The 15,054-nt window shown below is 34.8% G+C and overlaps 1 protein-coding gene across 1 annotated transcript in view; it reads left to right on the top strand.

The window, feature by feature from the left end:
- The window catches only part of TTN (titin), a 243,157-nt gene that overhangs the window by 107,707 nt on the left and 120,396 nt on the right, over positions 1-15,054 (top strand). The window contains exons 140-162 of the mRNA XM_054830237.1: positions 15-113; positions 333-416; positions 1,304-1,408; positions 1,604-1,687; positions 2,042-2,119; positions 2,320-2,403; positions 2,631-2,714; positions 2,950-3,282; positions 3,921-4,001; positions 4,991-5,074; positions 5,556-5,636; positions 6,283-6,366; positions 7,020-7,103; positions 7,301-7,381; positions 8,686-8,766; positions 9,335-9,415; positions 9,633-9,743; positions 9,931-10,011; positions 10,986-11,063; positions 11,773-11,856; positions 12,444-12,524; positions 12,825-12,908; positions 13,246-13,395. Of these exons, the coding sequence (XP_054686212.1) occupies positions 15-113; positions 333-416; positions 1,304-1,408; positions 1,604-1,687; positions 2,042-2,119; positions 2,320-2,403; positions 2,631-2,714; positions 2,950-3,282; positions 3,921-4,001; positions 4,991-5,074; positions 5,556-5,636; positions 6,283-6,366; positions 7,020-7,103; positions 7,301-7,381; positions 8,686-8,766; positions 9,335-9,415; positions 9,633-9,743; positions 9,931-10,011; positions 10,986-11,063; positions 11,773-11,856; positions 12,444-12,524; positions 12,825-12,908; positions 13,246-13,395 (2,277 nt within the window). The remainder of the gene's footprint in view (positions 1-14; positions 114-332; positions 417-1,303; positions 1,409-1,603; positions 1,688-2,041; positions 2,120-2,319; positions 2,404-2,630; positions 2,715-2,949; positions 3,283-3,920; positions 4,002-4,990; positions 5,075-5,555; positions 5,637-6,282; positions 6,367-7,019; positions 7,104-7,300; positions 7,382-8,685; positions 8,767-9,334; positions 9,416-9,632; positions 9,744-9,930; positions 10,012-10,985; positions 11,064-11,772; positions 11,857-12,443; positions 12,525-12,824; positions 12,909-13,245; positions 13,396-15,054) is intronic.

Genomic DNA, 15,054 nt, shown 5'->3' with positions numbered 1-15,054 from the left:
TACTATCTTTGAAGTGCCAGAAATACCAAGACCTCTCCCTGAAGAGGTACCTATTTTTGTTCCCGAAGAAGAAGAGGAGGAAGAAGAAGCTGTTCCAAAGATACCAGCAAAAGGTACACCATTTCTTCTTGAAAATTATCAGAGAGCTTTGTTCAGTTCATTTAAAGATCTTCATCTCTACTGATTGTTTTAAGTTGGATGTAAACCTTAATTATGCTTCTGAGGGGAGTCTCCTTCATCTTATTGGCCTTTGTGACTTTGTTCTTTCGGTTTAATAGTTTTGATGCTGTAAAAGTAATTCAAAATTTCTTATCTAAACAATATCTTCAAAGTGCCAGAGGTGCCCAAGAGAGCTGTTCCAGAAGAAAAAGTACCAGTTGCAGTTCCTAAAGTAAAGAAAATTCCACCAGCTAAAGGTATAGCACATTGTGGTGTATGCAGATAATTCTTTTCCTGTATATTTTTGTATTTCAGCAGAACCTCATTTTAAAAATCAATTTAAAAGTAAATTCAGATCCTTGGTTCTAGCACACTGCTGCTCCCCTGTAGCGAGCAGTGCTAGGTCTCAAGCAGGGCTTGATCGTCTGTTTTATTATTGACTTCAGTGGGCTGAGAATCAGGCCTTGAAAGATCTGCTTGTTTTCCATTTTAAGTGATTGCTGTGAATGAAATAATTCATTGTGATATCATTATTCAGAACTAATGTTTAAGTTAAATTTTGTTTAAAGAAAATACCTGGAATAATTTTATGGGCCTTTACCTGGAAATTCTTCAATTCAGGGAGATCATTCTGACATGTACCTTGAGATTGTGCTAAAATCTCAAGCCTTTTAGCTAAACTTATATAAAAAATAAAATCAAATTACAACTGGCCATACGAATAACCAGAAAATACACCCTAAATGTGGAATTCAAAGTGGAGGCAGACTATTGCAGAGATCACTCCTTGGTGCTGAGCAAATTGTACCTCAGCAGCTGAGTTTTTTAGAAAAAAAATGAAAAGCAGACACCAAAAAAATTTTTATGTAAAATCTTAAATGCAAATAATCTTCTACAACCTCTCATTTGTAGTAAGTCTTGCTAATATTTTCTATTATCAATGCTGTGTAATTAAGAATCAAGCTCCTCATGTAATTCTTATAACCCAGTTGCACTTTGCTGTTTTCATGGAGTGAAAAATAACTAAGAGAATTTCCCTTATTTTTATTACTATTATTACTTTAAATTTGGTGTTGTGCTTTACGTTATTAATTTTTCTTTGTGTTGTTGTGAAAGTAAAGTTCTTAAAATAATATCTTTAAAGTGCCTGAGGTGGCAAAGAAAGTTGTGCCTGAAGAAAAGGTTCCCATTTTTGTCCCTGAGGAAGAAGCTGAGGAAACTATTCCAGAGGAAACTATACCAGCAAAAGGTACACAATCTTTTCTTGCAAGTTACTCATGAGACCTTTTGGGTTCGTTAAAATTCACCTTTATTTCTTGTTCTAAGTGGTATGTAAATCTTAATGATCTTTTGGGGAAGTTTGTGATCTTGTTTCATGTTTTTTCATGTTTTTAATCCTCTGAAAGTAATTTTAAAATGTGTTTGCAAAATAATATCTTTAAAGAGCCAGAGGTTCCTAAGAAACCTGTCCCAAAAGAAAAAATACCTGTACCCACTCCTGAGAAACTGGAGCTTCCTCCAGCAAAAGGTACATAAATTAATACCTCGGAGAACAATGTGTTGTTATTCTCATTCAGTGTGTCTATTTATTTTATTTTGTTTCTTATTTATGTTAGTTTTGTGTCCCTGCTGTCTCTCTGTATTGGTGTCTCAGAGTGCCTGTCAAATTCCTAGCAAAAAATAGTCTCTGAAATGAATTGACTTGTTCAAGAAGTCTGCCAATGGATATAAAGTGTCTTTTGTCTTTATTTCTGTTTCATCTTTAAAACATTTTAAATATATTCTGCAGAACAGTTCTTATTTCATTATGTATGTTTGTATGTTTTCTGTTGTCTTTCTGATACTACTGGCAGATGACATTCTTAAAATAATGTCTTTAAAGTGCCTGAGATGCCTAAGAAGCCTGTTCCTGAAGAGAAAGAACCGGTTCCTAAAAAGGTGCCAGGTCCACCAGCCAAAGGTATTGCAGTTTGTAAATGCTTTTGTCATTAATAGATAACATTCTTATACAAGTTGACATTTTAGTATGTCTGTCTTGTATTATATTTGTCACTATACTATTTGTTTGTAAGTTTCTGTTCTGCTGTTTGTAAGCTTCTGGGTTTGTGTCTATTTAAAAATTGTGCAAAAGAACACTGAAGTTAGGTCCTATCTTTAAAGTACCCAAGGTGCCTAAGAAGGTTACTCCTGAAGAGAAGGTACCTGTTGCCCCCCCTGAAAAAGTGGAGGTTCCAGCTGCAAAAGGTATATATACTCCTGATTATAATTAATATTTATTCTAAAAATACTCTTGGCCACCTTCTTTCTAACTTTTGTCTTTGTTGTATGAGATTTCTGCCTGAATTTATGTTAAAACTTCATTATCAATCTTTGCATTGTAGAACCATAAAGGTCTCTTCTTGTGCATTTTTACTTATACTGCTTTAAGGTGTGTGTTTTTAAATTCCTAAAAGAAATCTATATCTTTAAAGTCCCTGAGGTGCGTAAAAGAGCTGTTGCAGAAGAGAAAGTGCCAGCTGTTGTACCCAAACCCAAAGAACCAACACCAACTAAAGGTACAGATATATTTCTTCTTATGCCTCCCAACGATTTGTTTTTCCTCCTCATTCCTAAAATCTTTTATAATATATACACTGTTTCAGGAGCATGTTCTTCTACTTTAATATAACTTATGCTTGTGGTTATCATGTACATTTTTTGTTCTATGTGGATCATCTTGACCAACTGTAAAAAAAAAAATAATTTAAAAAAAAAAATGCTAAGATACTAACAATAATACTGTTTCTAAAGTGCTCGCAGTACCCAAGAAACTTGTCCAGAAAGAAAAAATCCCTGCTCCTGCTCCTGCGGTGGAGAAGTATGAGTATACATATGAAGAGTATGAGAAGTATGAGACATATGAAAGTATTGAAGAGTTTGAGAAGGTTCAGGAAACTGAAGAAATTGAGGCATATGAGGAACCTGAAGAACCTGAGACATATAAGGAGATTCAGGAACAGGAATACGAAGAGGAGGCTGAGGAGAAAGATGTCTATGAAAAATATGAGTTTAAGGAGAAGGAAGAGATCTATGAGAAATATGAGGAGGTATATGAAGAGGCTTACGAAAGCCAACCAGCTCTAGGTACATCAAGTCATGATTTCTTTATTCTTGTAGTTTGTTGAGTTCCCAGCTACTGCTTAAGCCTCCTTTGGGTATTTGTTTATAACTTTCCCTGTTTGTACTCCTATGTGTGTCTGTTGCTGGTAATGATAAATCCATTCAAAGATTGTTTCTCTCCTACTCCTTCCTAAGGAATTCTTTCCTTAGAGTGGAATGGGAGGATTCCCCATCTGACTGCCCAAGAGTGAGCTAGTGTAGATATGACGCAAGTAAAGTAAATGATAATTTTCTGATGTGGTTCAGCTTCAGCCTGAATTAAATATTTTTATGTGTCAATATTTGTTTCTTTTGCCCAGTTTAGCTCCTGTGAGTTACATAGATGCTAAAATTCATGTAGGACCTACCTTCTCATCGTTTAAATTTATGATCATAGGATCCCTCATGCCAAACAGAAAGTGCATCTAAAATGTACCAGAAGGATGTACGCAGATATTCCTTAGCCGTTGCTCAAGAACTCCGAGATAAATGTCTGTTCGCTTGTCTCTGCATAAATGATGAGATGGTTCCTCTACAAATGAGTGATTGCTATGCTTGCTGTCTTTGTATCTGTTGTAATTCCACCTAAATAACTTAAAAACCATAATTAAATATTTTTAAAGTGCCCGAGGTGCTTAAAAGACCTCTGCCAGAAGAAAAAATACCGGTTCCTGTTCCTAAAAAAGAAGCTCCACCAGCTAAAGGTACATCAGCTATTAGATAAATTTAAAAACACAGCCTTCTGCCTGAGTCTCTGAATTCCCAAATCCAGTAATTTACCCATGCTGATTTGACTGCTAGACCCTTTCACAGTACAGTCAAAGACAGGGATTAAGAAATATTTAAAAATCAGAAAAATAATACTACTTTAACAAATCAAAACTGAGACAAATTACTTTCTGAGGACAAAGGAAGTGTAGGTAGGACTTTCAAGATTTAATTTTTGCTTTCACAATATTAGTGACATTTTATAGCTCATCATTGACAGCAAGCAGATGAATAAATTAATAAAACTCTGTTGAGCTATAGTGCCATATTAGTGAAACTCTAGTTTCCTACAGAATCCTATAAAACTAGGACCTTCTTCAACCTAATGATGTGCCGGAGTGCATACAATCTTAATAGGTGTTCTCTGTCTCAGGCTCTGCAAAAGATGTGTTATGAATAGCGATTGTCAGTGGATGCTAGTAGAGTTTCTGTACTAGTCTGGAACTCTGTAATTTTCTGTTCAGTGCACTTAATTTGCCAGAAACTCATTTTGTGCTAACTTTTATAGCTATTTCTCATATGAATTATCAGAATGAAATCAGTGGGAAAGGCTTGGGGTTTTTTTTAAATAAAGACTTGGAGTTAGTTGATAGGAAATTAAAACCTTACCATATTACCAGCCGGCATTAATTAGAGCTGATAGTTCATGAAACATAATTGTTAAGCCTTATCCCAGTTAAAAATTCACCCAACAAGAGCAGTGTTTTTCTTTCGGTGGATACTGAAGACTCTAGCAATGTGAATCCAAGCCAAATAGTCTGATGGCTAGCCCGCAAGGACATCACTCAGTAGCAATTGAGGACACTGTATTTTGTATTTTTCTAAATTTTCTGACTCTTTGCATTGTTTGCTTTTTGTTTAACTTCTATTCTTAAATAATATTAATAGTGCAAAAGTTCTTAAAAAAACACCAATGTCTTTAAAGTGCCTGCAGCGCCAAGGAAACCTGTCACAAAAGAAAAAGTACTACCTGCTGTTCCTAAAAAAGAAATGCCTCCGCCAGCTAAAGGTATACTTCCTCTGCATTGTCCTCATGAATCATGAACTCTGATTTCAGTCTTTTGTCTTCATTATTTATTGAGAAAGATGTGCGTATGTTTTATGTCCCCACAGTGTTTTTTTAATCTGTTTGTGATTGAGTCTTTTTTTGCCTGTTGGTTTCAAGTCATTTGTTGAAAATATGTGAGTCGCTTTAAAAAATGTGTGTTCTGTCATTATGTCATTACATATGAAAGTATTTTAGAAAGAAAGAATATTTTTGTTTCTTCTGAAAAGGAAGGAGATTCCACCATCCAAATGTATGGCCATCTTTCAAGAATATTTTTTTAATATGTTATTCTTTGTCTAATCTTCAAAATTAACATAGATGTTCTCTCAGGAAGCATTTAATCCTTTGTTGTTTCATGAATCTTCCTTGTTAGATTTGCTGTTCTTCTTTCTAACTTCTTCCAAATAACTTTGAAAGCACTAAAATAAATTATATCTTAAAGGGCCAGCCATTCTCAAAAGAACTGTCCCTGAAGAAAAGAAACCTACACGTATAGCTGAAATAGAAGTTCCACCAATGAAAGGTAAAGGAACCTTTGATATGAGATTTTATGGAAAGGAAATATTTGTGTCTTTTTCCAACTAATATCTTCTAAAATGATTCTCATGTTCTTTACACCATGACAAGAGTATCCAGTCTCTAAGTGCAGATTCAGCTCTCAGTGATAAATTGAAAACTCTGAGGCAAACATTTCAGATATGTGCTATACATGTGCTAAACAGTAAATACATTGATTTATGAATTAAAACCTGCTGAGAAGGTATTGCTACTTACCTTCAGTGCTTTTATATTTGTAATATAGTTGTGAATTTAGTTTTAACTGGGAGTTTGAAGCCAATACATTGGTCATGATATTGGTGGAGAAGTAATATGGCAAGAGCTAGTAAGTTAAAACCATTAAAGCTGTTACGCATATCAGAAGGAAAAGCATGATGATACAGTGAGAAAAGCAAATGACTTATGCTCTTTGAGAGCAGAAACTGTAAATTTATTCACATAATTAATTGTTCCAGCAAGACAGTTCTAGAACTGTAAAATATTTCATTCTCAAAAAGGCACAATATTTGGGACCTCAAAAGAACTTAGTTTTATGGGTTTATTTCTGTTTGGGATTTTTAAAGTTGAAAAATTATTTTGAGGTTACTAAAAGAAAGCTAATATCTTTGAAGTTCCTGAGTTTCATAAGAGAGCTGTCCTTGAAGAGAAAGTACCCACCATTATTCCTAGAGAAGAGGAGCCTCCTTTGTATGAAGGTACATCAATGACACATCTACCAAGCAGTAAATTGCAGAGAATATATCAATTCATGCTCTACATTGTTCTGTAAAATATGAGACATTTTCAATTAATTTTTAAAAATTATTTAAAAGTAACTTCTACCAATGTCTTTGAGACTCTCCCCCCTCTATTTAGTTCTAGTGTAGCATTTTTTAAATGCTCTTTTCTCCTCTATTAATGGGGGGGAGGAAGAAACGTAAATGAGAGAAACTAAGATTCTGATCCAGGAAAGCACTTTAGCCACATTGGACCAAAGAAATGAATTTAAGTAGACACTGGTTTAAGAGCCATCCTGAGTAAGACTTAATTATTTATTGAGCTGGGATATAGATAGTTGACGCCAGATGAGGACATGTGAAATTCAATTACAATTTCTATCTAATACACAGAACTAAGTAACTAGAAAATAAAAGTAAATATTTCTGTAAACTTGTATTTTGCTAACCGGAAATGGTAACTTCTAGCAATAGCAGCTAAATGATCAGGCTGAAATGAGATTTTTAAATAATTTATGTTCAAACAGCTCTTTATCCATATACATTTCTGCATTTTTGCATTATAAGTTGTCTTTCTAATCTTGTCTTGTAAATAATATTAAAATATGTAAAATAAACTAATATCTTTAAAGAACCTGAAGTTTACGGAGAAGTTCCAACAGAAGAAAAAGTCCCTGTTATTACTCCTAGTGAACCAGAAGCTCCAGCAGCTAAAGGTACACCAACTATTCAAGCAATCTAGAAAGCAATACTTTCCCTACAAATTAATCTTCATCATTCCATCTGTGTGCTAATCTATTATTTAATGTGTTCGTTCTAATGTTTCCTTAGATGCTATGTGTCTGTCATTGCTTCTTTGCTACTTACATTTTGTATATTATAATGTTCATTAAAAAATGTAATATCTTTGAAGTACCTACAGTGACAAGGAAAACTGTCCCACTGAAGAAAATACCTGCTGCTGTACCTACAGAAGAAGCTCCTCCAGCTAAAGGTATATGACCTCCAAGTGGATTTTCTCTAGCCTCTTTCAAAAGTGTGGTACCAAGTGAGAAACCCAACACAATTGCCCAGAAAAGTTGTGGATGCCCTAACCTGAAAGTGTTCAAGGCCAGGTTGGATGGGGCTTTAGGCAACCTGGTCTAATGGAGGGTATTGCTGCCCATGGCAGGGGGATTGGAACTAGATGATATTTAAGGTCCCTTCACACCCAAACCATCCTATGATTCCATGATTCTTGAACATGACCAGGTGCTATATCCACTGTTTACTTCCATTTGAGCTCTTATTGTAAGTGTAAATTTTGTCTGTTGATTTGTTTGTTTTCATCTTAGAAAGACAGCACACATTTGGGGAGATCAGAAATTAAAAACATAATAATTTTTCAACCATTTACAAAGAATTAAAAAATATTTCAGCATTTGGGGAGATCAGAAATTAAAAACATAATAATTTTTCAACCATTTACAAAGAATTAAAAAAATATTTCAGCATTTTCTTCATATGTTAAACTAATGAACAATTATTAAGACAGAATAATTCATCATTCAGGAAAACAAATTCAAGGAACCTTTTCTATAAGTTCTTATTTTTGTCTTATATTAGCAGCTGCTCAGATTGATACACTCTGCTTCAAGAATTTAGAATTTTAAAAGACAAATTAGACAAATTCATAGCAGAGCCAGGGATTAGCCTTATATTTTTTTTACTTCTTGTCTCATGTTCAATTTCCCAAAAATACTTTCTCTGACAATATATGTTAAAAAAAAAAAAAAAGGTTGTGGAAGAAGCTTGTTTGCAGAGGCACTCTTTGCAGTCATGTCAGGGGGTTAAATAAAGTCAAGATTAAGGTCAGACTTTAAATCAGGACAAAATACAAAGCCACAAATTTCTTTTTCATAGAAACGTACTTTTGTAATAAAATTCCAGCACTGAAGAAATCTATAGATGTTTGAAACATAATATTTAGTTAATTGCACTGGACTTTTGCCTTGCTATAATAGGTAATCTTGAAATTTCAAAAAAATTAAAACTCTTTAAATTGCCAAAATTCCTATAGATTGTTTGATAAAGGAAATAAACCCAACTAACTACGATCTTTTCAGAGAAGGGAAATGCAGACTTGTAAGTGTTAGGAGTTAGAAAAACAGTGAACTCCAGAAAGTGAAGTTGTTGAGTTGTATTCACAGTTGATAACCATGTATTTTCATGTTGTTCTAGTAGATTTTTTTATTATTTTATAAAACTGTGCTACTTATTTCCTACTGCAAATTTCTAAAATAAACGAATATTTTTAAGTTCCGGAAGTACCAAAGAAAGCTGTCCACAAAGAAAAAATACCTCCTGCTCTACCTAAAGAAGGAGCTTCACACCTTAAAGGTACAATACATTTTGAGTAGGATTTGAAGGATAAAAAATATGTTTTCATATATAAATCTAATTATTTTGACAACATTCTGTCTACCATAAACTAGAGTTTAGTTAGAAGCTGTAGTTAGCTACAACAGTATAACATTAATTAAAAAAAAAAAAGTAATAATTATATCATGTGTAGTTGTTCTTAAGGGGAAAATGAGCTCTATGTGCAAAAGAGACAATTGCAAGGCACCCTGGTACTTGAGATCAGTCAGAGGGGAGATGGGAAATAAAAATAGAAAAAGTGTCAGAGCTTAAATATACAGGGCCTATCTCTTTGCACTCAAGGAAGTACCTCAGTTTAGGACACATAACTCATCTTTCTTCTGGCAAGCTGCAGGGGTCAGATCAGGGTAGAATATGAGATTATTTTTTTACCCTCATTTGAAAGAATCCTAATTTTGAGGGTAAATATAAAATAGACCTGTACATCTTAAGATGAGCTTGAATATTTGATTGTAGTTGTTCTTTATCTTTCACATTGTCTTGTTTTCTGAAGATATACTAAGTATTTAAACTAATATCTTTCAAGTACATGAAGTTTATGAGGAGATACACATAGAAGAAGAAATTTCTACTGTTCATACAGAAGAGGAGGCTCCAGCACCTAGAGGTATATATCTTCTTCATCATCTCTTCCTGCAATTTGCAAAGTTATGAACTCCAGGAAAATCAAATTATTCATGTTCATGGTTTAGTTCTTGTTCAATGTAATTAATATTTATGTTCGTCTTTTTAGTAACCTACTCACATAACAACAAACTTGGGATTTTTTGTAACTTATCTTTCTATTCTATATAAATTCTTAAAATGAACTAACATCTTTAAAGTGCCCACAGTCATTAAGAAAGATGTTCCAGAAGAAAAAGTGCCTATTGCTGTGCCTAAAAAACCAGAACCCACTCCTGTGCCTAAAAGACCAGAATCTCCACCATCTAAAGGTACTTTGATAGCCTAATAGAACTGAAGTCTTTTGCTGATAACATCTTTTTCGTTTCTTACATCATTCTAATTTAATAGTTCGTGGTCCATTTGTGTCAAATTTGTGTCAATTATGTTGTATATGTCCTTTTTCCTGTTTCTCACATCTTTAAGTCATAAAATTAAAATCAGTAAATATCTTTCAAGTGCCTGAATTGCCCAAGAAAACTATTCCTGAAGAGAAACCCGTCCCTCTGCCTAAAAAGCCAGAAGCTCCACCTGCCAAAGGTATAGGTCAACATATAATTTCCTTCTCCTTTTTCTTCAAGTTTCTTCTTTCCCTTGTTTTGTTGTTGTCAAATCATTAAAAATTAGTTGAGTTTGTCTGTTTCTTCTACCCAAGAGCAATACATCGTGATGGCACGGAAATTGTATCAGAAACTAATCAAAGGGACTAAAAATAAGGAAAATTCTAGCTGAGTCAACATGCAATGAGAGTTACAGAACAAACATTTTCCCTTCATGGGTGTTCATAGGTGCTGTAAACAGCCTGAGAATTTCAGAAGTATATACATTTCCTCTTTCACATTGCTCGTGTCAAACAGGGTCAGTTGATTTAAATTTGAATGGAAATAGCATCAGGCACAGAAACCAGTTGTTACGATTCATTCAGATATTTTAGAATTCTGTCTGAACTAGCAGTTTGTCACCACTGCATGACAAAAGATCCCCAGAAAATTCACTTCAAACTTTTATTTGCCAGAGGGATAGAACCATGGAGACTTTTCAGAACATGTAACTGTCAACAGAGTATCCTTATACATCTACTTGTTTTGTCTTATTTCTCTGTATTGCATGTTTTCTTTTTATAATTCTTAAAAGTACACTAATCTCTTTAAAGTGTCCAAGGTACCTAAGAAATCTGTCTCAGAAGAGAAATTAAATGTTTCTGTGTCTAGAAAGCCAAGAGTAACACCACCTAAAGCTTATATGTCAACAATGGTGACTCTCTGAGGAGGAGATTCCTCTTTCTCTTAGGCAGTAGGGTCTACAGTAAAAGAAGAAAGTATCTTTTATTTCTCATTTATAAAAGGTCCTGGTAGTATGCAATAGCATAGAACATTTTTTGCATTAAATATTTCTTTTTATATCTGATCTTACATTTCTTTCTGATCTGCTGCTTGTGAGACCATTTCTTCTTAATAATTTACATATTTTTAATGCCTTAAATATAACAAAAATGGATGCTGTTTTCTTTAAAGTGCCAGAGGTGCCCAAGAAAATTCCAGAAGAGAAAGTACCCATTACTGTGCCTAGAAAACCAGAACCACCAGCCAAAGGTATGTTGCACTACAGGTAACTAAAATTTGGAAGACAAAACACCTCTGCCTTGATTGTGCAGATTAGTTTCTTGATTGTTTGTTGTGTTGTCCTATTACTTTTATTTTCTGTGCCCACAGTTCTATATATGCTACTGTTTTGAAAATTCTTCTTTTTGAATCATAGCTGTAATTTGTGTACCAGTGTGTTAGAAATACTGATGTGGCTGGGCAGACATGAGACTGATAAATTAGAACCATAGCAGAAATCTTGAAGAGAAAATGGCTTCTGTGATCTGAGATATTTCCAACTGACAGTGAAAAATTAGCCCCAAAAGAAAGTTTCATAATTTCAAAGTATAGAATGATACAGATGTCTAACACAGGAGAAACCCCTCTGTGCATAGATGAAAAATTGACACCAAGAAGTCATCATGCATAGAAGAATGTGACAAGGAATATAGAATGGACAATGACAGTCTTAGCCAAATGGAGATTTGGGAGGTGGTTGAATAAAGTGGAAAAATAATGTAATGTAGGAGGAGAAACTCCAAAAGACTCTGAGGTGTTTCCCTAGACTTTACAGGGACATAAAAGAACCTTAAGTCAATAAACATGTCAAATCTATGGCTCCATTAAGAACCTCCCTACTTTGCAATTTCTACTGCAAAATTTTGAGGATAGCTGTAAAATTCCATATAATAACTGAAAATAATCTCTTTCCTTAAAGTGCCTGAAGCACCCAAGGAAGTAGTTGTAGAAGAGAAAATCAAAGTTGCTGTGCCTAAAAAGCCAGAAGTACCACCAGCTAAAGGTAGTTGTCATTAATAAAACTATGGTAATAATTTGTCTTACTTTCACTGATAAGGCCTTCTTGATACTATTTTCCCCTCTTTCTGCCTTATAAACCATGATTTTTGTATTTCATTTTCGGGACCAGCCTCTTTACTCCTCTCAAATGACTCTTGATCAAGAGAGCGAAAAGCCTGTATTAGGTTTAATTGATGTTACCTGGTGTCCTTCTGTTTGTTTCTTTTTCCACTTTAATGGTATTTAAATTTCTTTAAATGCTTAGCATTAACGTAATGATTAATTTTAGAGTGTCAGAAGTGCCCAAGAAAGTCCCAGATGAGAAAATAGGGATTGTGGAGCCTAAAAACCCCAGTAATAATGACTAACTGCACAGAATCAAAAACATTACTCTTCTATTGTTTTAATTATAGAAGACAGTACCCAAGACCTCTGATAGAATTTTCTTCTATTGTCAATGGTTTTTCAAGTGAACAAATGTGTGAAAAAAATAGATCTTGGTAATTATTGTTCTCACTAATACTGTTCTGCTGTTATGCTTTAATGTTGTTTACGAAATTCTTATAGTAAAAGTTATTAATATTTTTCAAGTGCCTGAGATACCAAAGAAAGTGGTCCAAGAAGAGGTTTCAGTTAAAGTACCAAAGAAACCAGAACCTCCACCAACTAAAGGTAACTGCTATACACAATTAACGAAATAAAAACCCTTCATTGTCTAGGGTACTATTTTAGCATGTTGGTAATTTACTTTTACTATAAATGTTCTGTAAAATATTTTTGTTGTTTAAATTGTAGTATTTACATCTGTACCTCAGTGAGGCATCAGAGACAATTTTCTGTATGCAAGGAAAAAAGTTGAATTCACATCCAAAACCACTGATGCTTTTATGTCCCTGAGTTTTTCTTAGTGTCTTAACACTGCAAACATATGTTTAAATTTCATAAAAATAAAATTAATTACTTTCTTTAAAGTGCCTGAGATGCCCAAGAAAGTGATTTCAGAAGAAAAAGTACACATTGAAGTTCCTAAAAAACCAGAACCTCCACCATCTAAAGGTACGTGTTCAATACTGATAAAGTTGCACAGAAATTTTAATCTGTTTCTCTAAATATTATCTTTTTTTAAGTTTTCTTATACTCTTTTTTAATATTCTAATATTTATAAATGTTACAGATTATGGTGTTGTCATCTTCACTTGTGAATAGCTTCCAGTAAGCAACAATGGCTATTAATGGTGTGCATCAAGCAATATGAAAAAAACACAGACTGTTTATAAGGGTTGGGGTTTTTTTGTGATGCTGTTTGTTAATTTTCACCTTGGAGCTATTTTCAGCTTTTTAAATCCTACTCTTCAAATTCCCGAAAGTAAAACAAATAAATACCTTTTTAAAGAACCTGAGGTGCCGAAGAAAGTTGTTCCAGAAAAGAAAATACCTGTGCCTAAAATACCAGAACCCGAGGTTGTGCCTAAAGAACCAGAACCTGTGGTTGTCCCAGAACCAGAGGCTGCACCTGAAGAACCAGAACCTCTGCCAGAGAAAGGTAAATCTCAACACTAATAAAATAACAAAAGCAATATTTTTCCTCTTTTCTTTAACACTGTGATTTTCCAGGTCTTCTGTTTTCTGAGATTCTAAATTATACTTGGTCTATGTATCCGTATATGTGTGTGAAACAGACGTACATGTATCTTTTTGAAGAGTAATGACAAATCTTGTATGTCTGAATTGCCTGTATTTTATACTTCCATTCTTCGTACTATTTTGGATTATTCTTACTGTTCTACCCACTTGTATTTATGAAAACAACCACAACTAATATCTTTAAAGTGATAATAGTAGAAGAAAAGAAAGTATCCATTCTAGTAGCTAAGAGCAGAAGATATCAATGTACTTGAAATACCAGAAGCTCCACCAAGAAAAACTAGATGCCATCACTACTAATTCTTGAAACAGTCTTCAGCATATTACCTGCAATGTTATTAATATCTTTTGTCCTGTCCATTCTGTTTATAATTATCATGGATTTTACTTATAACTTAAGTTACACTATTAGTGCACATGTGCACTTGCATATGGAGGCATGACACTTTGGGGAGGAGGGGGGGTTGTACATTTAAGAGAAAAGGGACAAAAGCCAGAATCCAGTATATTCATCCTTAAAAAGGCCAACATAAATGATTGCTACTTGATATATTTTTTAATGTTTTCATTACAATTTTGGGTTTATGTTTTATTATTCACTTAAATTTGGTATGATTGTCTGTGCAGTTGTTAAATTTAGAACTAATATCTTTTACATACGTAAAGTGGCCAAGACAACTTTCCCAGAAAAGAAAGTACCTGTCCCAGTTTCCCGAAAACCAAAGCCCATTGCAGGACTCCCAAAACCGAAGCTTCAAGAGGTAGAACCTCAAGAACCGGAACCTGCTAGAGTGATCCGAAAACAAAAGCCTGTTGTGGCACCCCAAAAACTAGAGCGTGTTGTGGCATCCGAGGAGCCTGAGTCTGTTTTGGCATCCCAAAAACCAGAGCGTGTTGTGGTGCCTGAGAAACCAGAGTTTGTTGTGGTACCTGAGGAACCCAAGCCTGATGTGGCATCCCAAAAACTCAAGCGTGATGTGATGCCCCCAAAACAAAGGCCTGTTGTGGAACCCCCAAAACCAGAGCATATTGTAGAGCCTGAGAAGCCAGAGTTTGTTGTGGTACCTGAGGAACCCAAGCCTGATGTGGCATCCCAAAAACTCAAGCGTGATGTGATGCCCCCAAAACAAAGGCCTGTTGTGGAACCCCAAAAACCAGAGCATGTTGTAGAGCCTGAGAAGCCAGAGTTTGTTGTGGTACCTGAGGAACCCAAGCTTGATGTGCCACCCCATAAACTCAAGCGTGGTGTGATGCCCCTAAAACAAAGGCCTGTTGTGGAACCCCAAAAACCAGAGCATGTTGTAGAGCCTGAGAAGCCAGAGTTTGTTGTGGTACCTGAGGAACCCAAGCCTGATGTGGCATCCCAAAAACTCAAGCGTGATGTGATGCCCCCAAAACAAAGGCCTGTTGTGGAACCCCAAAAACCAGAGCATGTTGTAGAGCCTGAGAAGCCAGAGTTTGTTGTGGTACCTGAGGAACCCAAGCTTGATGTGCCACCCCATAAACTAAAGCGTGGTGTGATACCCTCAAAAGAAAAGCCTGTTGTGGAACCCCAGAA

The sequence above is a fragment of the Grus americana genome, chromosome 6, assembly GCF_028858705.1.
Source record: "Grus americana isolate bGruAme1 chromosome 6, bGruAme1.mat, whole genome shotgun sequence".
NCBI classification, from domain to species: Eukaryota; Metazoa; Chordata; class Aves; order Gruiformes; family Gruidae; genus Grus; species Grus americana.
This window is presented reverse-complemented; position numbering and strand designations above follow the sequence as displayed.